The 24,827-nt window shown below is 39.1% G+C and overlaps 1 protein-coding gene across 1 annotated transcript in view; it reads right to left on the bottom strand.

The window, feature by feature from the left end:
• Nucleotides 1-5,773: 5,773 nt before the first annotated feature.
• The window catches only part of LOC109928202 (glucosaminyl (N-acetyl) transferase 1), a 92,634-nt gene continuing 73,580 nt past the window's right edge, over nucleotides 5,774-24,827 (bottom strand). The window contains exon 2 of the mRNA XM_020528211.2: nucleotides 5,774-10,175. Within this exon, the coding sequence (XP_020383800.1) occupies nucleotides 8,747-10,039 (1,293 nt within the window). The 5' untranslated portion in view covers nucleotides 10,040-10,175 and the 3' untranslated portion in view covers nucleotides 5,774-8,746. The remainder of the gene's footprint in view (nucleotides 10,176-24,827) is intronic.

Raw genomic sequence — 24,827 nt, forward strand, 5'->3', positions numbered from 1 at the left:
ATAATTCATTTTGTAATTTTGAATTTCAGTACAGAAAATTTTCATTGAAAATTAAACATTATATACAGCAATCTGATTAAAAATCATTCAAAGTACAAAAGGTTTATTATTTTAAATAATTAATTCAATTAAATTGTACAGTAAAAACAAAAACAGAGAATCACAGCATTATGTGACACAAAATTCAATCTGCAGCGTTGTCAAATCATTCAGTATGATCACTAGAATTATTATTGATGATCATAAACCTACTGTGGAGACAAAATACTAACCTCCTGATTGAAGACCTCATGTCTCCCTCCCAAGGCAATGAGCTAAACTTTCCCAGTGATAGGCTGAGGTGTGGCTGGAAGCAAAATCTGAATATAAAACTTTTGGCGACCTGTGTGACACATTCCTGTCTTCAAGTGACCCTGCTGGAGGCAGGGTCAAAGCTACAGAGGCAACTGCAAGCAGCCAATGAGACACATAATGGGTCAATTGGATGGCTACCTAGAAACTTACTGGGGCAAATGGGAACTTTGCAGAAGTCAGAATCTGGGCCTTCTGTCGGTGCCAGCCCTTTGACAAAGATGGCCTGATAGTTATGGCCATGAAAGAGTTTTTAACTTTTTGCAATTGCAGAGTACCTTCATTTGAGGCAACTTCATAGCATCCAGCCTGATTCAACAACTCCCATATCTCTTGGTTGACTTCTGGCTGACTGGAAGGCTATCTACTTCCCTGGTTTACACATCATGCTTAATTTGATGGGGGTCCTGCAAATGGCTTTTTAATTGATTGCCTCCATGAATACAGCAAGCAATGCCATGCCATGACCACTTCCCAGCTCCCAGCCTGAAAATGCCATCGATGAAATGACATGTCTGGAAAAGAGCAACATGTTAATCACAAGTTGTCACATTACTATTAAGATTCAGAGTATGACTGACATATTGCCTCTGGGGCTGCTTTCCATCCTCAGTTTCTTCTTGGGAACATGAGGTAATGCAATGAAAATATTGATGCAGTACTTATTGCTCCCTTGCTTATGATATCTGGGCCATCTTTATTTTGTTGGGAGCTTTTATATGAGTGACAAGGGCTCCTGTGGAAAACAGGGAGGTAGGGTCTCCTTGGCCCATATAAATTGTAATTCTACAGCATACACAGGATCCCAATACAATGTTGAATTGCAGACTGGACAAAATGCAAGCTGCACAAGCCCTGCCCAGAGCCACTGTACCTACAAAGACTAAACAATGGCTGTCAAAAGTTAAGTTTTTCCTACATTTGTTTTCCCTTTCAATACAGCCTCCTATTGCTCTTCCAGTAGCAGGGGATCTGAAGTGGCTCTCTATTGATTTACAGCAAGAGGATTATGGTAACACTTCCTTGTTTTTGATTGTGGGTTATTTTCCCATTTTTGGAAATGTGAGAGTGAAGGAACAGCTAGAGCTCACAACATTGAAAGAGGCTGCCAAACTAAATAGATAACATATTTGAAAGCGACAATGCAGCAGTACTGACTACTGATTTAATGGACAAGGCACTAATCAATTCCTATTCCTTGAGCGTACACTCCCAGGAAATTGGTGGGCTTTGTCCAAAAAAAAAGGTCATCCTTATGGAATAAAGACCGAAAGCACTCCGGATGCTGTAAATCAGGAACAAAAACAATGTTGCTGGAAAAGCCCAGCAAGTCTGGCAGCATCTGTGAAGGAAAAAAATAGAGTCAATGTTTTGGGGCTGGTGACCCTTCCTCAGTTCTGAGGGAAGGTCACCGGATCCGAAATGTTGACTCTGTTCTTTCCTTCACAGATGCTGCCAGACTTGCTGGGCTTTTCCAGCAACTTTGTTGTTGTTGTTGTCATCCCTATGGGGATGTGATTGCTTGGTGCTGCTGAAGCACCAACGTTGTCCGCAATTTTTCCAAACCTGGATATTATCTAAGATCTGATCTTGGCTGACATGGGCTGTTTCATTGTCCAAAGAGCTGCCAGTCAGAACACTGTTCAATGCCAGCAAACAACCACACTTCCGACCATGCAAACATGGAAGATTATTAACGAAAAAGCAGAAAATGTTTAGCCAGAGGATGTTGTTCTGAAGGACATCTGAAACAGTGTCCTAGGACTGCAATAAGTGGCCTCCTAAAATCCCACCCTTCATCTGGCAATCAGGTACAACGCCAACAACTCAACCATTAATCCACTGAATTTTGCCATGCATCTTTGGTACTATAAATTGTCAAATGCTGCATTATTTAGTGGAGTTATGCTCTCCCATCTGGCATTCCAATTTTGTATCCACAATGTTGAAAAGTGGGTTGGAGCACAGTCACTGCGGCAGACCCTGACTGAGGTACAGTGAACATTGTAATGGTAGCTTGACAGTAGTGCTAGTGCCATCTGCCATCACTGTTAATTGTTAGGAAGAAACTGATAGGATGGTAGACAAACAGGAGGCTGGAAGAAAACAGCAAGCCAGGCAGCATCTGGAGGAAAGAAGTCAATGTTTCAGGTATTACCCATTTTCAGGCAAGAATGTGTCTCATTATTTACAGATTTAAATATTTAAATAAATCTCCACCTGGGTAGGAATAACTTAATAGAAGGCCAGTTAGTTTCAGTGCAACATGTCTACAGCATTACAGCCTCAGTATTATTGTACACAAAAGGCAGAATTTTGTCAGCTGCTGTTTAAGTTTATTGATAAGTATGTTCATTGTGTCCAACTCAACATGGCCTGGAGTGAATTTTCTCAATCTTCCACTCTTCACTTCATTTAATATGAAACTGGGCTCTTGGGTACCTTTCTTGGAGAATCACATGGCTGGAGAAATGGGATTGCATCATGCTCAATCCCTCGTTTTGTCTCATTGCAGGAAAGTCTGATCTATCCTATGGCCTGATGTCATAACACCTTGCCAATTTGACTTACCTGTGACCTCGGACTGTTGCACTTGACCTGCAAAACTGAATGTGGCCAAATCCTGAGACTGCAAGAACACAGAACCACGGGCTTTGGTGGGACCAAGCACCTAACTGGCCATGGCCCCATAGTGTAAACAGATTTGACCCTATTCATTGACTGAGTGCCCCTTCACCACATTAAGTCCTTTGGCTTTCACATGTCATCATTTACTTGAAACCCATACAGTTTCTGACACTGAAGCTGCTTGCACACACTGTAACTCTGATGTTGATGCAGCATGGTAGTGCAGAGTGACATGCCCATCCCCTGTCTGACTAATAGATTGACTTTGCAGTGCCCCTGCCACCACCCTAACCCCCACAACTGTCACAAACTGCCTGTCTCTCCCTCTGAGTGCAAAAGCAATGCAAGTCACTGAGGCTGGCAGCTTGGAACTGAGCACTAAAGACCTTGTGTAACTTGTAAGTTAGTCAAAGTAAGTAAAGTCAAAGTCCATTAAAAAAATATTGTGAGTCACACAGGGCAGTCTCCAACTAAGTGCTACAGTGAGTGAAATATAAGAAAGCAACCTAAGAGCAATAAATCTGTGTCCATGTCAGCACAGAAGCATCCTGTGTACATGCACGAAACGCATGTCTGTTCCTATGCACAAAGTGATATGGCAGAAGTATACAAGTTATAAGTGTTGCTGAGCTGCAAAGAAAACATTGAAGGCCTGAAACGGTATTACAGTATATCCATAAACAGATGGGTTGCCAAAGCTGTCTTTCAAGGAGGTTGGTGACCATGAAACATGCAGGAACATTTGACGACACAGTTGAATAATGGCCAGGATAATCTTTCAGAGAACTGCAGCCTCTAAATGACTGCTGTCTTTTACTACTTTGGAATTTGAATCATTTAATTTTTCAGTGAAAGAAAGGACAATTAGAAGTGGCGTATAAATAAGATACAAATGCGTGAAAATAAGGTAATCACTGTTCAATGACGATATTCTGAACTTGTAATTTAGGGTTTGAGGGGAAAATTGGGAATTTTTTCTTATCATTGAGAGTCTGAGTTTTCATTCACATCGTATTTTGCTTCCTTTCTTGTCATCATACACACCAGACTATAGAAAGAAAAATTTTGTCCATGGTGTTTGTGGCATGATCATCAACTACTTCCTGAGTATGTAATGAATCAGCCAACTGGACAAAGGTCTGAAATCAATATTGAATACTTTCAGTGTCAAGCATATCTAGCTGCACACCATTGATTCCCCAGCACTGTTTTTGCTAATGCAACTGATGAGACAAGGCATGCCAAGGGACAGTAATGAAGGAGCATAGAATATTAGCTGAAAGGTAAGATTCTATGAACATTACAACATTAGGCTACTGCTTCATTTGTCAGTGGTGCAGCTTCATTCATTTTAAATGGTTATAAAATTTCCCAAAACAGGCATCAGTTTCCAAATAAATGATGAGGACTTTGTAAGATCAACTGCTTGGAAATGTCTGAATACTGAATGCATTTTGTCAATAAGTTTGCTTAATATTTACACTTTTACAACTGCTGCCTTGCAACTGAGTAACTTATTAGGTCACTTCAGGAAGTATACGGAATGGGCCCATTTGGCTTGCAATTTCATGAAAGAATGCTGAAAATCCAGTTTTATTTTAAAATGGAAATCATAATCTCAGAGTTACTCGTACAGTATCGTGACCACGAGGCAATGCATGAGGCTACGACTGTCTTTAAAAATGTTGTAAATCTCTTCTGATAGGGAGTAGCTGTATAGGAAATAATGGAAGCAGACATTCACTACCAAGTTCCTCTCTCCTAAGGCACCTTCTCTCAAATCCAAAAGAAAACTGGATGACCTGTGCCAAATATCAGACAATGACAACTCAAATGATAAATCTTTAGTAACCTGCCCTCAATCTCCCTCAATTTGTAGACTGTTTACAGGTATTAGGTGCTAAGATTCCTTGGAGTTTGTTACTTCTGTGTTTCTATCAGAGGTGGCTCGATATAGCACTTGGGGCAAATGCGATCAAAGGTTATGGGGAGAAAGCAGGATTAGGCTATTGAGTTGGACAATCAGCCATGATCGTGAAGAATGGCAGAGCAGGCTTGAAGGGGTGAATGGCCTCCACCTGCTCCTATCTTCTATGTTTCTATGTTTCTATAAAAATGTATTAAAGACGCATTGAACAAAATTTGGCTGATTCTCAGTTGAACTGTATTTTGGACAGAAGTGCAGTTTCAGGGCTATGCTAGTCTATAAATCCATCATTGAGGAAAATACAGCCACAGAAGTGAATTCATTATTGTCATATACTGTAATTCTAACTGCAATTTTAAATAAATATACAACAATACAAATAATTTAATTCTACTTTCCCTATCTTTATCCCATTTCTATTCTTTCTTGTTTGTTTTTCCCTGCCTTTACTACTCTAAATCATACTTTACCATTTTGTTACATAATCCAACCTTCTCCATTAATTTAGATGTCTTTAAAATTTAGAAATGAACTTTGATTGTTTCACTTGTCTTTCTTCTTTTTCCTCACTTTCACGAATCTTTTTGACTTCACAGTCAATCAAAAGTACAAAGTCTAACATGTCAAAGCAAAAATTGAATGGCCATTACTACTGACCATCCTCAGAGAGCCCATAACTCATTGTAACATGACAAGGATTAACTTGAAACACATTGATGTAAATAATAAACAAACACACGATGCTGGAGAAACTCAGCAGCTCTAGCAGAAGCAGTGGAGAGAGAAACAGAATTAACATTTCGAGTCTGGTTTGAAGAAGTCATATCAGACTCAAAAACACTAACTCTTGTTTTTTTCTCTCTCCACAGATACTGACAGACGTGCTGAGTTTCTTCAGCATTACTTGTGTTTGTTTCAGATTTTCAGCACACTCAGTATTTTGCATTTATTCGACTATTGGAAATAATATTGCCTACAGCAATGGTATATTTAGTTCAATACAAACTGTTAACATGACTATCATTTACATAGGAAAAAGGAGTGTGGAATTATACAAGCCTGAGCCTGCTCTGCCACTTAGCTAGTGAAGGATTGATTTTCTAACTCAAAGCAATTTTCTCACACTTTTGCTTGATGTCTTTGATATCCAGAAATTTATCAATCTTTGTACTGATTATAGCTAATGACCTGAGCTCCACAGCCATCTGGTGTACAAAATTTCAAAGACTCAGTATCATTTGAGTGAAGAAATTCTTCCGTATCTCAGTCATAAGTGGCCACCCTCTTATTCTGAGCCTGTTGTCCACTGGCTTTAGAAATCTTCTACCCCAGCTAAGAGAAACATCCTTCCTGTTCTACCCCATTGAACGCTGAAAGGACTTTAGTGAGATCATCTCACATTTTTCTAAACTCTCGAGAATATTGGCCCAGTCTCCTCAATCACTCAGCTCAGTCTCCTGAACACATCAACTTTATTTTTAATTGTGAAATCAAGATGAAAGATCAACATTTGTATTGCAGGACAATGTTGAACAGCATGAAAGAGCAGACTAGGTAAAACTGGAAGAATGATTAGGTCAACACAAATCACAGATTTCAACAGCTTAAAGATTTGTAAGAGGAAAGAGTGACTGAGGAAAGAAAAATATCCAATCTACACTGATTGTTAATTGTTTTGCATAGAATGGTATTGATGCTGAATGATGCCACTTTCCCTGATTCACCAGATAATTTGAAGCCTGGAACTTTGTTGAAGTTAATTCACCTAACATACAGCAAAGATATTGCCCTTGAATTTAAGAAATGCATGAGCATGTGAGAATTATTTTAACGTGACAAACTAACAAAATAAACCTGCGATTCATAGGGAACACTGAACCATACACCAAACCAAATTTCTAACTCACTCTTGAATTGCTTTGAATTATCCTAAAGATCAACAGTAGAAAACACAGTCTAAGGCTAATTTCTTGCTAGAAGTATGAGAATATGGCAGACATTTATATGTTTCTCAGTTAAGAGCTTTGACAAATAGGAAGTACAGAAAATGCTGAAAATTAAAGAGAATGGAGAGAAGGGATTTGACTCACAGAAAGAGTGCAATTTATCAAACTAATGTCAAAGTTGATTAAACACACACAATTATCAAAGACGAACCACTAAATTCCTGACATTCAAATATTGTTATACGAAAACTGTAATCATAGGATGGCTTTTTTAAACTATACACTGCTTTAAAGATCAGGGAATGTGAAATGTGGTTTCAATTGAGAAATTTCTTGCTGAACTAGACATTTAAGGAAATTTCCCTAGCCACTTGAAGGTTCAGAACTTGAATAATACTGAAAAAAAAGTGATATGTTGATGAAGCTTTTCATCTTGCAATCATCAGGACAATGGCAAGAATGCCAAATGTTTGTAATTGTTTGAAATTTAACATTCTTGTATTTGTCCTGATGAGTGCAAGATGAAAAGCTTTAGCAATACGTCTTTCTTTTCAGCATGGTCAAAATGTAGGACCTGCTAACAAAGGGAATACTTCAGTGAGTAGCATAGATGTATTTAAATGGAGCCTAGATTAAGGCATAAGGGAGAAAGAAATAAAAGTACTTTTTCAATAGGTTGAGAAGATGGTTCAAGTAGAGCATAAATACTAGAATTGATGAATTGGGGGAGCATTGAATGGTCAATTTCTGTGTAACAGTTTCTGTACAATTCCATGTAAATTAGGTGTACTATGCTTGCACAGTACAAGGTCATTTAAAAAATGAGAACACAGAAAAATAAGCTACATGACAGTAAATTATTTTAACCACAGATGTTAGTGTGGCAAGCTTGCAAAGCTTTCCGCTGGGTAAGTACTCTTTTACTTCAAGGGTTACATGGAACAGAATCCAAAGGCCCTATATGCAAACAAATTGTAATTACTAAATTTAAATTGAGCCAGATTAAGACTGAGGCTCATCTCTGCAGAGAATATTGTTAAGCTATTTTGCTGAATAAAATAGTGATGGTTTTGAAAATAAGTGGCTGTAAATTAGTTCTTTTTTACAATCTGTTTAATTTAAAAAGTGATAATGCAAATTTGCATTTTGTCCTGTTGAATAACAAGAATGACTTGACCTAAAGTTTTCTCCTTTAAATATTCAGTGTTTCCATAATTTGGCAAGGAAGTGCACGTACATACTGTTCACTGAACACAGAGGCACTGCTTTTAAAAAACTTGTTTTCTACTACATAAAGAGCTTAATCTAGAATGTAACCTGGTAAATTTATGAGCCATCAACCCAGTACCAGCCTGGTCAATTTTTAATGAAAAGAGCAAATATAATGAAAAATAGGAATATGGCAGTTTTTCTCCATAATTATCGGTCTGCAATTAAAATTCAGTAGCAGGAATAATGGGGGTACTCTTAACACCCAGCGTGAGGTGTTTTTAAAATTTCAAATTCAACTTCAACCTGCCAGTGAAGGTAAAACGACAAATGGATGGTTATCCCAGTTTCCAAGAGACAGGATGTCCATTTAATAATTATATGAGATTGCGAGTCTCACACATAAACTACATTGTAGGTTTAACATGGCTGGCCAGATTTTCTAGGCCTCAAGAGGAGTGAGGAAAAGGAAATTGCCATTACAGAATAGCTTGTGGGCAGAGGAGCAGGAATGCTTGCCCTTAGCCTAGGTATAGCCTGGCATTAAATTCCTGCATTCAATATCAGGGTTGTATGCTTCATAAATTTTTTTTTATAATGTGTTTGCAGATCATGAAATTATGAAGAAAGACAGGCAGCCTCTGATTCTGTCTTGAGAAATTTCTTCCCCAGATCTTTAGGAAGATCATGCCTCAGTATAACTTAAAAGATGGTTGATAGCTTTATGTCTTAGATGCTCCTCTAAACATTGAAGTGCAAACCCATCAACTTCGGTGTCAAACTTATTGGCAAATAGGTGATGCTGCTGCAACATCCATTTCAGATCCCCTGCTCCGAATACACACACTGAACGGACGTGTACACCGGTGCAAGGTGGATAAGGTGCTCCTTTGGAAACATCACCCTCAAGGTAACTCCATTTTACTAGCCTTGCTAAAGAGTTCATGTCAGAGATATCATATTTGTTATTAACAGGGACTGATCCAGGCATATCAGGTATTCTTTGTAATGTTGCCCACATGTGTTCATCTGGACTGAAAGTATCCTTTTCCCATTCAATAAACTTTTGTATTTTAGGGCTTCGAAATAAATATTCCACAAAACTTCTGCTAACAATGAAGTAGGCACTTCCTGAAAACATTGGTGTTTCAATTGGAGGAGCATCTTTATTCATTTCTGTGTCCTTTATTCTCCCATTCATTATCTTATAACTATGTTTCCATCTCTTTTCTTTATGTGGAGCAGTCTTCTCAGTTTCTAAGCTGTTTGCTCCTTTTAAAGCCTTGAGTTTTTCCACCATTTCCAAATTGGTTTTTAAAGGGAAATCCATGCCACAAAGATTGATCAAGTATTTCCATGTTGAATTCTTTTGAAGGAGATCTTTCATGCAATTTACATCAGCCTGAACCCTACTCCAGGATGCATAGGTTACATTTTCGAGCTGGCTGGCAATAAAAACATTGTCAAAGCAGGAAGCTATGCTCCGAACTGCGTCCAAGAAGCTCTGAGATGATTTTTTGTCAACATGAATACAATAAAAATTTTGAGGTGCATATATTAAGCGTAAAAGTTTTCCAAACATGTCAATCCTGTGATGGATTACTATTGAATATGCTATTGGAAATTCTTCTTCCTCTTTGCTAAGTGGAAATGTGATATATCTTTGTAATCTGGTGAAGTTGGAGCAATGTTTGGTCAAATCTATGTAATCTTTTTCATTAAGCACAGGACGCTTTTTGTACACAGTTGTGAGTGCCTGAAGTTTTGCCAGTTTTATCGTCTCTTCATCTCCATTGATAATGCCAGTGCAATTTACATAATATCTGGGGTCCTCTTCCACAAGCTCCAAATTTTGGTGCTCATTCACAGGACCCTTGTCACGTCTTACAAGAAATAGTAATGTTAATGAGCAGCAAATTCCTGTCAGAATCCATCGAAATAGCCTGTATCGAAAATATCGCAGTCTTCGGTACAACATTTCTGATCTCTTAATGTATCAAACTTTATTTCCTGCTCATCGTCAGTTTCCTTTCCATTTAGTCAATGAAGCCTTCACTGTAGAACATCATCTTCAATCTCAGATATATTGGTTCACATGAGACAGACTGACACAACTGTAACAAAATACAACAGAAAAATAATCAATTCTGTGTTCAATAAATAATTAAAACTGAATTGTAGAGAATTGTAAAACTCTACACTGTAATTCTGACATTGAAATTATAAATAAAATGCTTCGAGAGAGTTAAACACTATCAACAAGGTAAACACCTCAATAATTTGATCATGTTTGTAGTTCTAAGACTATTTTAACTCCTTGCTATGATGTAAAGATGAATAAGTACACTTGTGTAATATTCCTAATGAGAATAAATATGGAATAACAAGTACAGCGGTAAAGTGATGTGTAAACATAAACCTTCAACAGGTATCCAATCCTCAAAAAATTGTGAAGAACGTTTTCAGTTTTGACTGCTTCAGACTGGAGCTCATCCATAGATACAAAGGGATTCTCAATATACTTTTGAAGACAGATACACAAGATGTCATTTCAATTATTTGGCAAAAATATGAAAGATTGAACTAATTCTGAGTATTACTCAGACCATATGAAAATTTGCTGCTTGTGGTGGTTCCCAATACTATGTGGTATGAAGGAAAAAATATTTATTTATGTTTAATTTTGTAGAAGGTGCAACGAGGTTACAGGCCACTAACTCCAACCATTCCAATTTTTTTTCAATGCTGAAGATGTCCTATCGAACTCAAAACATTAACTCTGTTTCTCCCTCCACGTGCTGCCAGACATCCAGCATTCACTGTGTTTGATTCCGACTGAACATTGTGTTCCAAAGAAATTCTCATTTCAAATATATTGGATGATTACAGCCAGTCTTAACTAAAACAAGGACACTGACTGAGACTATAAATAGTCGCCACATTGCATTGTGGATACACATTGCACCCCAATGAGATGGAGCTGCATAGGCTATCAATGCCCAGCAGAGACAATGACTTTCCTGAAGACATGTAAACAATTTGCTTACAACTTTGTCAAAAATACTTCCAATGATCTCCTAACTTGCCTTCCTCCTCAACACATGATAAAGTTAAAAGCAATACATTTCCCCAGTTCTGATTTCTAAACATTTTCTTTCTCTTTATTATATTTTTAGTACATTGATAAAGCGTGTCTAAAAGCCATTCTGAATTACTTTAATGATTACTACATCATTAACATTCAAGAATTTGAGATTGTTTCTCATAAAAGAGTGATTGTTGGTGTTAAAATATTTGATCCGATTCTCTCATCAAATGCTATGAAGTTAAGATTGCACATTCATCTTGGGCCTATTTCTGTGTTTCTTTTTCACTGAATCCTACAATATCAATAAAGTCAGATTATGGATTAAAACTCAGGCACAGTAACAAATGGCATTTTTGAAGTTTTATTACTCTTCAACTGCACAACATACACACACAGCTTTAACTCATTGCTAATTATTAGGTATTGCTTCCTTTCATTTCCTTCTCTGCTGCATCATCATTAAAGACAGGGAGGACTTAATGGATATAGATTGATCAAGAGGTGGTCACCCATTTTGAATGAATTGAAGTCAGCTCCTCCACTGATGTCAATTCTGCCACACTTCAAGTGTGACAGGGTCAAGAGGTGGTCACTCATTTTGAATGAATTGAAGTCAGCTCCTCCACTGATGTCAATTCTGCCACACTTCAAGTGTGACAGGATCAAGAGGAGCGGCAAATGCCACCCTCCTACCTGCCACCTTACCCACCCATCATCTCACCCACTTGCCATCTCACAAGGATGTTGCCAGGACTAGAGGGTTTGAGTTTATAAGGAGAGGCTGGATAGGCTGGGACTTCCTACCCTGGAGCGTAGAAGATTAAGGTGTGACCTTACAGAACTTTATAAAATCATTAGGGGTATAGATAAGGTGAATAGCCAATGTCCTTTCCTCAGGGTAGGGGAGTTCAAAATAGAGGGCATAGGTTTAAGGTGAGGGGGGGAAAGTTTAAAAGGAATCTGAGGGGCAACTTTATCATATGGAGAGTGGTGCGTGTATGGAACAAGCTGCCAGAGGAAGTGGTGGAAGTGAGTACAATTGCAATGTTTAAAAGACACTTGGACAGGTACATTGGATAGGAAAGGTTTAAAGGGATATAGGCTAACTGCAGGCAAATGGGATTAGTTCAGTATAGAAAACCTGGTTGGCATGGACAAGTTGGGCCGAAGGGTCTGTTTCTGTGTTGTATAACTCTATGACACAGCTGCCATCTCACACATGTGCCACCTCATCTATCTGCTATCCTGGGCATCTGCCATATCACTTGTGTAGTTACTCACGTACTTATGTCACTCACTATATCCATCCAATCACTTACCTCACCCATCTGTGAGATTCCATCTCACAGAAAACATAGTCCAAAATCCAATTCAAACTCTAACCACTCCTTGACAGATTAATCATCTCCTCCATGAGGTCCCAGTTAACATTCTGTATCTTTCATCTGCTTGAGCACAAGGTCTTTCCCAGACTTAGTGGAACTAATTTCCAGGCACTGACCTCGTTAATAGGCAACTTCTGCTATCTGTTTAAACATACTACTCTTTCCTGATAATGAAGCATCTGCAGAACAATTTGATCAGGAACCAACCTACAATTAACTTGCAGGCCTGCCCTCACAAATGCTTGCAAGTGTCCCTCCAAGCCACACACCATCCTCACTTGGAACATTATTGCTACTCCTTCACCACCTCTGGGTCTCCAATCCGAAAAGCATTGTGCCACTCAAGAGGGAAGCTTACGGCTACCTTCTCAAGGACAATTAGGGATAGTGATGAATTCTTGCTAAATAAGGGACACCCATGTTTCTTAAATGAATAAAAACAATCTCACTGTTTCAAGTAGCATTGGCAGATATGTTTACGTATAAATAGCCTGTGTCCTGTGAGCAATGAGCAAACTATCATATGGGTAAAAACTCCTGTGTTTTTAACTGTTGTTTTGATGATTTTAGCAAATGCATTCTCTTAGCTTCATGACAAACTTGTTCGTACAAAATGTTCTTTTCACTTTCCCTCCATAAATCTATTCTGATAGCTACTTTTGCTATGGGACTGAAAGGAAGATTAAGTAGACCTCTCATAAAAGGGTAACTATCACTTCCAATTATCTGCAAATACTGCAGGATTTTGAAAATTATGATTCATTTTCATTTTTAAACCCGGCTTGAAAAGTGGCTTCAGCCCATACTGTCTGTTTAACCTATTACAAAATATTTCTAACACTTTCTCTTGTCAGTCACCAACAGTATTAAAGGGAGGGGGTTGGTAAATGATGCATAGATTGCATTCCTGAGCACCAACAATCAGCAAAAGGATACGGTCTTTTCATGGGAGGTATTTTTTTCTCAGCGAAGAGAGAAGAGTTAATGGAGAGGCACAGAAGAGGCTGCAGTCTAAAGAGCCAGCTAGGGTAATTTATTTTGATTTTTTTTCAATAGAAGCCTTCTGGTCAGCATCAATTGTCAGGTAGTGCTGCAGCAGTGGAGCATTCCTCGGGCATTTCAGTCAAAAATTAATCATTTTCAAATACATAATGAACCTTGTGTACAGTTAGAAACTCTCAACGGACTTTGTGCTTTGAACTATGCTGGGCTGTACCGTATTTAACAGTTATATCAAAAGCCTTAGAACTTCATGTCTGATAACGTAGGGGAGCTTCAACATCTCTGCTGATAAGCATCACATTTGATATTCTAATGCACCCAAGTACAACAGTTGAATCTCCATTTCTGTTTTATATAACTTTAGTTAGATAACATGTTGAATGCTGTGCATAGTTCTGGCCTTCATATTATCAGCAGGAGGTGAAGACATTGTTACAATCATACAGAGCTGAGAGGTCATAGTTATCAGGAAAATTAAAAGCTGTGCAGTTGTTCTTGAAAATGTTGGATTTTAAAAAAAACTCATGTTTTTATACCGTTTTTGTGACCACCAGATTTCTTCAAGCACTTTACAGCCAATGAAAAAGATTCATAGAAAAGCTACAGGACAGAAGGTGGACTTCATCTTGTCATGTCTTTGCTGACATTCTCCTGCCTTTTTCCTGTAGCCTTGCAAATTGTTGGTTTTCAGGTAATGATCTGATTGCTTTCAATTGCCTTGATTAACCTGACCTCTACCACACCCTCAGGCAGTAGCTTTTAAATCCTAAACACTCTTTGTGTGAATTATTTTCTTCATTTGCAAACATTGATTTGTTTACCCATTACCTGGAGTCTGTGCCCTCTGATTCTTGATCCTTCACCAATGGGACCAGTTTCTCTGTATCTACAACTGTCCAGAACTCTCATGATTTTGAATGTTTTATTCAAATCTCCTCCCAACTTTCTCCAAGGAAAACATTCTGATCCGTCCATGTAACTAAACTTCCTCATCTGTCAAAATACTCTCGTGAATCTTTTCTACACTGTCTCCAATGATTTCACATCCTTCCTAAAATATGCTATCCAGAACTAGGTGCGATTCTACAATTGAACTCAAATTAGTATATTCTACAGGTTTCATATAATTTTTTTGTATTTGTATTTGATGCCCCAGTTAATGAAGGCTAAGGTGCCATTTGATTTATTAACCACATTCTCAACCTGTCTTGTCATTTTCAATGATTTATGCATATATAAATTCTGATTCTTCTGTTCCTACACCTGATTTATAATTGTACCTTTTATTTTGCATTGTTTCTTTTCATTCTTCCTACTAAAATGGGGTTGGTTCGCTCAGTTGGCTGAACAGCTGGTTTGTGATGCAGAGTGATGCCAACAGTGTGGGATCAATTCTTATGCCAGCTGAGGTTACCATGAAGAACTCTCCTTCTCAACCTCTCACCTTGCCTGAGGTGCGCTGACACTCAGGTTAAAGCCACTACCAGACTTCTCTCCCAAATGACAGAGTAGCCCCATGACCTGGAAAGACTATGCTGGCTTTATCTCCCAAATTAATTGCTTTATGCCTCCCTTCATTACATTTAATCTGACACTTGTCCAATCTCTTTACTACCTTGTCTACTTTCATTTGAATTTTGACATTATCGTCTTGGTGATTCACAACACTTGCACATTTTGTATCATTACAGTTTTGATACTATGACCTATAAATCAAGGTCTGGGACATTAATAAGTAACAGGAAGAGCATGTGTCCTAAATCCCACAGGAACTCCAGATAAACCTTTCTCTGGTTTGAAAAGGAAATCTTTACAACTGTGTTTACTGCGACTCAATCAATTTCGTATCCATGTTACTCCTGTTCCTTTTAATCTATAAGTTCTAACCTTGCATATTCAGATAACCACTGTCATTATGTCAGAAACACTGCAGTGAATTGGTGAATAGCAAACTCCCAAAAGCAGCAATCTGTTTTTATGTGATGTTAATTGAGAAGTAATTCTTAGCAGGACATAACAGGTTTTTATTTGAAATACCAAGGCATTATTTATATCTATCTGATTTTGGTAGATAAGGCCTTGATTTAATATTTCACCTGAAATAGTGCTTTGTCATTGCAGTGCCAACATAGATCTTTGTGCCTGAGACCCGAAGCCAGACTTGAACCGTGTACCTTGTAATTCTGAGGCAAAAGTGGGGCCAACTGAGCCAAGGCTGACAATGATTTTGGTGGGTGACCTACAAGCCCATGAAAGGAATTTATGGGCTAAACACAAGCCTGTGTTTTTACTTGTGTGTTAAATCCAATTTCTGTTGTCATAAATATAAGATGCTATCCTTAAGTTACCTGCCTGAAGCCAGATCTTTGATGGTTAAGCATCAAACCATGAGTAGGTTGAAGAGGCAGGTCACAGGTGCACCTCAGCCAGAATGGCGATCAAACCCTATGCTTTTGGCATTAATTTTAACCCACATGCTACGTGTCTAGTCTGAGATAACCGGCCTTGATACAACTCACAAATATATGATAGTAACTAATAAACTCAAAAGGGAAGTAAGGCAAGTCCTCTCTGCCCAGACACAGTGGTTAGACTTTAGAATTTGCTATCATAGAAAACAGTGGAAAAGAATAACATTGATATATTCAATGGAAAGCTAGAAAATATATGAGAGAGAAAGTGATAGAGGTATATTTTGCTGACATTAAACAAAAAGGGGTAGGAAAAGGCTTATGTGGAGCATAAACACCTGCATGGACCTGTTCGACTAATAGTCTGTTTCTGTGCTGTAAATGTCTTGTAGTACTTTTCAACATACGTAGTCACTTTAAACCAAAGTGATAGTGACAGGAAACGGTTACCACATCCGATGGCCTTTTCTGATGAACGTTGTTTAGGTTTTCATCAACTAATAATACAGTTATAGCTGTCGCAACAATGACTTCCTGTAATTTCATGCTGTTCTAAGCAGTGTGTGTGGGTCATCAAAGCCATGTAATGAAATTAGTAAATATAACTTCTCAATTCAAAAATGGAGGGAGACAGAAAACAGAAAATTATAAGCTGGCTAGCTTGTCATCCATCATAGATTAGGTGCTAGAATCAACCATTAAGGAGATTACAGCTGAGAATGTAGAAAAGTTTGAAGTTATCAAGAAGACTCAGCATGTTCTTTTATGAAAGGAGAATCATGTTTGAACAATTTACTGAAGTTCTTTGAAGGCATAACATACGTTTTGGATAAAGAGATTTCTGTATACTTGGATTTCCAAGGCTATTGACAAAGTGTCACATTAAGGGTATTGTGCAGAGAAGGAGTTCATGGTTAGGAGATAACATATTAGCATGGATAGAAGATTGGTTGACTGGCAGAAAACAGACAGTATGCATAAATGGGCCTTTTTTATAATTGGTAGGATGTGACTCTTCTTTGGATTCATGTTGGACTAAACATTTAACTCCGTTTTTTTCTCTCCACAGACGCAGCCAAATTTGGACCGTTTCTTCAGAAATTACTGTTTTTCATTCAGATCTTTAGCATTTCCAGCATTTTTATTTCAAGTTGGAATTATATTGGGTGGAGGTCATAGGCTGCTGCAAACAGTGATAGATAAATTGGGATAGCAGGCAAAAATCTGTCAGATGAAATATAAGGCAAAGTCCACTTTAACAAAAGCAGAGTACTATTTATAAAGAGAACCACCAATGAATTCTGAGCCGCAGAGAAATCTAGATGTTTCTACAGCATGGGTCACAAAAATTAGTAAGCAGGGTACAGCAAGTAGTTTAGGAGACTCATGAAATGTTATTTTTTAATTGTTTGATTCTTCCTTTATAGGTGTTAGGAAGTGAACATAAATGTTAATTCAGATATACACAGCATTGATGAGACCACATCTGAATACAATGTGCAGTTTTGGCCTCCTTGTTTAAGGAAAGATGCAATGGTGCAGTGATAGAGTCCCTACTCCGGGACAAGGAGTCCCAGGTTCAAGTCCCACCTGCTTCAGAGGTGTATAATAATGTCTCCGAACAGGATGTTAAGGAAAAATAGGTTAAGGTAGGACACAAATGTTTTAGAAGTGATTTACTAGATTTATACCCGGAATGAGTAGGTTGTCTTAGGAGAACATTTTGGACAGACTGTGCTTGTTTCCACGGGAGTTTAGAAGAGTGGGAAGTCACTTGGTTGAAACATATAAAATCCTTAATGGTCTCGATAAAGTCGATGTGGAAAGGATGTTTTCTGTTGTGGGTGAATCCAGATCAAGGAAGCATGGTTTAAAAATTAGATGTTGACCTTTTAGGAAGGAGATGAGGAGATATTTTCTCTTTCATAGGGTTGAGTGACATCGTGACTGTCTGCCCCATATTACAGTGGAAGCAGGGCCATTGAATATCTTTAGGGCAGAGACTGAGAGATTCTTGATAGGCAAGTGATTCAAAGATTATCAAAGCAGTAGATATAAAAGTGGAATCTGAAACAAACTGATCAGCCATGATCTTGTTGATGGCAGAGCAGGCTCAACGGGCCAAATGGTGTTCTTGTGTTCCGAATTTCAATGTTTGTATCATCATATTAGATACCCTCTTTAATGACTACTAGAAATTTGTTCAAGCTCTATTTGAGTACCTACAGCATATTTTTAACAATGTTATATTACAGCAGTTTGTGAATGATATTGAAACACTCGTGTAATGAATATCAGCTCCTGAGATAGATCACAAGATAGGTATTATAAACCTTTGCTCCTGTTCGTGGGTCTCATGTTGAAAGTGTACAATGAGAAATTGATGGAGAGATCCTTTGGACTGTTACTGCCTATTAATATGTTTGGAGCACAATTCTGGAATGAATTTAAGATGGAACAGGACAAAATTCCACAATAAAACAAACACAAGCCCCAAACTACAAGAGCCTCCAGAACAGAATTTTGGCAAAAATGCTCAGTGTAAACTTTGTGTACAAAGGGATATTTCTGTGATTTTCTGATTGCTGCATGTGGACATACTTACAGAGTGTGAGATGGTGTCTGTCTCTGAATCATGATTCTTGACAGCACAGTATTCTTGGGGAAATGCAGAGTTTATCCTAGTTACTCAGAGATAGTAAAAACTGCCGATGCTGGAGTCAGAGATAACACAGTGCAGAGCTGGAGCAGCACAGCGGGCCAGGCAGCATCAGAGGAGCAGGAAAGTTGATGTTTCGGGTCGGAACCCTTGGTGAGGCTGGGGAAGGTAGGTGGGATGGTGATAGGTGAGTGTAGGAGTGCAGTGGTGGGGATTGGTAATGAGGTGGGAGGAGCGGATAGGTAGGAGAGAAGATGGACAGGTTGTGTCAGGTCAAGGAGGCGGGGATGAGAGGGAGGGTTGGTCATGGGATGGTTTGGAAAAATGTAGGATTCTAAAAAGGATTGACATGGTAAATGCTGAGAGGATGTTTCCCTCATGGGAGAGTCTTGGGCCAGAGGGCATCGTCTCAGAATAAAGGGATGCCAATTTAAGACTGAGATGAGGAGGAATTTATTCTCTCAGAGGGTTGAGTGTCTTTGGTGCAAACAGTCGTGAGGGGACAGTCCTTGTGTATATTTAAGCCCGAGATAAATAGATTCTTGATCAGTATGAAAATTAAGGATGATGGGGAAAGGGCAGGAAATTGGATATGATGAATGTCGAATCAGCCATGATCGTAACGAATGGTGGGCCAGGCTTAAGGGGCCAAAGGGCAGTTTCCTGTTCCTATTTCTTATGGTCTTTGTGGTCGAGCATGCACAAGGCTTGCCTTGGCTCTCCAAGGTCAGCCATGCAGATCGAAGGGAAGATGTCTGCTAACTCTAGTTTTTCACTTCTGGACACCATCTTACAAGCAAGAACATTGATAAACTGGTATCCCTCAGTTGTTTTGTGCTTAAATTGTTGAAAAGTTAATATTCTCTTTTTCAATTTGTATCTCCCCGTTATGTTTGCAAGCATGTCTGCTCTGAGGATTATCCCCCTCTCCCCGACTAATGGTATCCAAATAATTGCCCCTGTTGGTTTCACTTTACAACAGTTATGTTTCAATTCTTACAAAGTCAAAGTTCACCAATAGAAGAATGGGAAACATTTCAACTAGAAGCAGGAATAGGCCATTCAGCCCTTTGAGCCTGGTCTACTTTTCAATAGGATCATGGCTGACTCTATATCTCAGTGATATATTTCGCTTCCCCCCATATCCCTCTTTGCCTTTAAAATCTAGAGCTTTACGTGTCTCTTTCTGTAGTAGAGAATGCCACTGGTTCAATACCCTCTAAGAGAAGAAACATTTCCTTCTATCAGTTCTAAATGGTCTCCCCTTATCCTGAGACAGTAAAACAGGCTACCACTGTTTAAAAAAGGAGAAAAGTTAAATCATAGTCTGCTTGTGGAGAATGATTCATTTTGAAACTTACATTCTATCGGTAACAAGAGATATTACATTCACACAAAAGTTCAGTCAAAAAGGGACAGGAATGGAGGGTACATCCCTTGATTGCTATGCCTTTGCAACATTAGAAACATGGGAATATCTTCTTATTTTATTTGCGAGCAGTAGAATGTTTGTACAATATGATAAATTCAGTTCTAGAAACTTTTTATCCACGGTTACAATGTACCAAGAAATATCCCATAGTCAAGTGAGATTTTCTTTGTTGCAACAAAACTTGTACAAAGGGCAATTTCTCAATCTTCCCTTGCCTAGCAATCAGAGCACTCTCACCCCAAAGTTGTTTAACCCTTTGCCTTTTTTTGAACTGACATTTACTTTCATTAATCTTTGTAAGTTAGTTATTTGTTTTTTTATACTAAATTGTGAGGTATCAATATTGTGAGTGTGTCATAAGGACTACCACAGTTCAAAAAGGCAGCTTGGCATCACTTTCTCAATGGCAATTAAGACATGGCAATAAATGCTGGCAAAGATGCCCACATTTAATTAATAACTAAAACAAAAGATTTCTGGCAGAGGGGATTAGTTTAGATTAGCCTTTCAATCTATAAACTGATAGCTTCATGAGTCAGTGAAAGGTTTAAGTGCATCCAAAATTTGTATACTAGGTGACATTCATTCCAATTCTCCCTCAGTTTATTGTATCATTTGCTTAATTCAACCTTTAAAAAAAAAGCTGAGCTTCTTAAACCTAACCAACAGAAATAAGGCTTGAAGCTTAATGGGCTTTGGATTAGACAGTTTAATTCCCAGGGCTAATTCCCATTTGTCTGATTAGTTGGCCTGACTGTGCCAAGAATCAGACAGTCCTTACATATTTTGCCAAGAGATTTCCCCCATGGTCTCCCATTCTCTCTTTGTTTTTCTCTTGCCTCTGCACAAAGGAAGTCAAACCAAGGGGGTGCACATTGTTTGCCTGCAGCTTCAAAACATCCCAAAGCCACTATTAAGCATGCTTGCTCGAGGTAACATAAGGCATCAGTGTGACCAGTGTCACTCTGAGATTCGGATACAATTTATAAAGTATTACAATGGCTTCATGAAAGCAGCAACTGACTATACTTGTTCACATTTCCATCTCCCTCCCACCTTCCACCTTTCTTTCACTGCTCTCAACCATTTCTCCCTCTGTTATATCTTTCAGCATCTGATCTCAAGGGCATACTGCAATAGCATACTTTCTCAATCCAAACATATTTAACATATGCACTTTACTCTCCTTACACTGTGCACCAGCGCCATTCTCTTTTTATATCCTAATGCATATAACAACTCTTTCTATTACTCCAAAACAACTCAGTGTGGAGCTGGAGGAACACAGCAGGCCAGGCAGCATCAGAGGAGCAGGAAAGTTGACATTTTGGGTCGGGACCCTTCTTCAGAAATGGGGAGGGGGGAGGGAGCTGAGAAATAAATAGAGAGGAGGGGTGGGGCTGGGGAAGGTAGGTGGGATGGTGATAGGTGAGTGCAGGTAAGGAGTGGTGGGGATTGGGCAGTGAGGTGGGAGGGGCAGATAGGTGGGAGAGAAGATGGACAAGTTGTGTCAGGTCAAGGAGGCGGGATGAGAGGGAGAGTTGGATATGGGATGAGGCTGTGGGTGGGGAGATTTTAAAACTGGTGAGTTCTATGTTTAGGCCATTGGGCTGTAGGCTTCTGAAGCGGAATATGAGATGTTGCTCCTCCAGTTTGCGGGTGGTGTCATTGTGGCACTGGAGGAGGCCTAGGATGGACATGTCCCCCAGGGAGTGGGATGGGGAGTTAAAATGGTTGGCGACTGGAAGGTGTTGTTGTTTGTCGCGTACAGAGCGCAGATGCTCTACAAAACACTCTCCAAGTCTCTGCTTGGTCTCCCTGATGTAGAAGAGGCTACATTGGGAGCAGCGGATACAGTAGACCAAGTTGATGGATGTACAGGTGAACCCCTGTCTGATATGAAAGGTTTGTTCTGTGCTTTGAATGGAGGTGAGGGGGGAGGTGTAGCGGTTGCAGGGAAAGGTACTGGGTGTGGTGGGGTTAGTGGGGAGTGTGGAGCGGACGAGGGAGTCACAGAGTGAGCAGTCCCTACGGAAGGCAGATAGGGGTGGGGAGGGAAATATCTCTTTGGTCGTGGCATTGGATTGTAGGAAGTGGAGGAGAATGATATGCTGGATGCGGAGGTTGGTCGGGTGATATGGCAGGACAAGGGGGACTCTGTCTTTATTTTTGTTGGGGTGAACAAGTTTGAGGGCAGAAGTGCAGGAAATGCAAGAGATGCGGTTGAGAGCCTTTTTGATCACCGGAAGAGGAATGTTGCGGTTCTTGAAATAGGAGCAACACCTTGGATGTCCAGGAGTGGAACGCTCCATCTTGGGAGCAGATGCGGCAGAGGTGGAGGACTACAGCTACCTGGACTACACTTCCCCTCACCCACCCTCCTGCAAGAATGTGATCCCCTACTTCCAATTCCTCCGCCTCCACTGCTGAAGAAGGGTCCCGACCTGAAACTTCAATTTTCCTGTTCCTCTGATGCTGCCTCGCCGGCTGTGTTCCACCAGCTACACATTGTATTGTCTCTGACTCCAGTATCTCCAGTTCTTCCTATCTCTTTCTATTACTCCTCCCTCTTTACATATGAACACAAAGCTTAGGAGCAGGAATAACTCATTCAGCCTTCAAGCCTGTTCCATCATTTAATAAGCTCATGACCAATCTGATTGTAACCTCAGTTTGAATTTTCATTGACCCTGATACACTTGCACCCCTTTGCTTAACAAGAATGTATTTACCTGTGCTTTAAAAATATTTAAGGGCTCCGCTTCCACCACGTTTTTAGGAAGAGAGTTCTAAAAACTCGACTCTCTGACGGAAGAAAATCTAATTTCTGTTGTTTAAATGGGTGTCTGATTTTTTAACTGTGACCTTTAGTTCTAGAATCCCCTACAAGAGGAAACATCCTCTCTACATCTACCCAGTCAAGACCCTTCAGAATCTTACACATTCAACATGTTTGCTTTACCACTTATCACCTCCCTAGTGTGATTCCATCTTTTGTCTTCTTACTTTCAATATTTGCATGAGTAAGCCATAGATATTTCCATTTACCTTTTCAGAGTTGCGCAACAATTTTTCTACTCTTTCCGCAAAACAAAATACCAAGCAAAGGAAGGTAAGCTAAAGGAAAAGTATCTAGGATCATAGGCCTCACTCAAATGGATCAGAGGAGATGAATAACCATGAATATCGGAAAAGTCATGTCAGACAACTTATCTGATCAGGTGTCCACATATTATGTTTAACCATTAATTAAATCGCCTTTATCACATCCCAAACTGTAGTCAGCAGTATGGTTTATAGCATTGTCAGTCTGTCATTGGTATTGAAGTTGGGTCAATGGTTTAAATATTCTTCAAGAAAGCATGGAAAATGATTCTTCTAATATCCTATGACAAACAGCTACTCATTAAGACTCCCACTCTTTTGGATTATATCTGTGCTGCTCAGGTATTTGGAGTGCAGAGGGATATAATGACTGTTTTATTTGTCTCCCAGCTACCATCCAGTTTTTTTAGATAACTGATCATGTGGGAAATGTTCAGTGTTTGTATTGTGCTAGTGGCTCTATACAACACAAATCATATTATCTTGTTGCTGAGAATTCTGCTGCTGCTCTTCTTTCCATTACAATTCTTCTTTCATCCAAACTGAGCAAGCAATAATTGCATCCATGTTCCGCACGGGAATATAATTGAGGATGATAGGTAACAAAACATGTGAAAGAGACAATCTAGAAACTCTCTAGTAAACTAGATGATCCACTGACACATACAAAAGTATCCCTTTATTTCCAGTTTGATTGACATAGAAAAAGCAATCTCTGAGGATATTGCAGTTTTAAGTTAAAATCCTATTGAGGCCCTAATTGTATCACCAGACCCCATTTTAAACTGTACTTTAAACTGTACTCCAGAACTTGAACTTAAAACAGAGCTGTGTTGCCAAAGTTTTCATTTTACACTAATCATGATCAATACAAGAATACCAAATTTACAACAAACATGGCAACTTTACCACACAAGAAAAGGATGCTGATTGGTCAGAAAGCCGACTCTGACTGGCTGAGGCATTGCCATGGAAAAAGCAATGCAGAACTATAGGTTCTCCTAACTTCTGGGGAGTTCAAAAATATCTCAAACCTTGAACATGATACTACTGCTTGTGGAGAATGGGTTCCCATGTATAAATGTACAGCAAACTTTTTATTAATTGGCACCCATGGGACCAGGAGTATGCCAGTTGATCAAATATTCCAGTTGATTAAGAGGTCTATAACCAAAGTAAAAACATACAGTAAGTAATAGAAATGGAGTCCAGAGGGTATAAACATCACAGTTATACTTTATTCACAGTATATATCACTTAAAAAATAATGCAACTTTGCCTTAAATAAAACTTATCAGCAGACAGCATTCTAATTCACACCCTCAACTGACTACTCGAACATTGCAGAGATAGTGATAATACAGTAAACTTCTGGCATTTGAGGTATATAATTTTTGCTACCCTAACAAGAGTGCCGGTTCACAAGGTGCCAGTTAAATCAGAGTTTGCTGTTTATCACTTTTTGTAAGTATGAACAAGTTACTTTATGAACTTGACTGATTTTTTTAAATTGGTTGTTAGTCTAGATATTAATACACTCTGACTTGTTCAGCAAATGCTGTCCAATCACAAAAACACATCAAATAGTCAGTGATAACAAGGTGTAGAGCTGGATGAACACAGCAGGCCAAGCAGCGTCAGAGGAGCAGGAAGGCTGACGTTTCGGACCTAGACCCTTCTTCAG

The sequence above is a fragment of the Rhincodon typus genome, chromosome 3 (assembly GCF_021869965.1).
Source record: "Rhincodon typus isolate 14 chromosome 3, sRhiTyp1.1, whole genome shotgun sequence".
Classification (NCBI taxonomy): Eukaryota; Metazoa; Chordata; class Chondrichthyes; order Orectolobiformes; family Rhincodontidae; genus Rhincodon; species Rhincodon typus.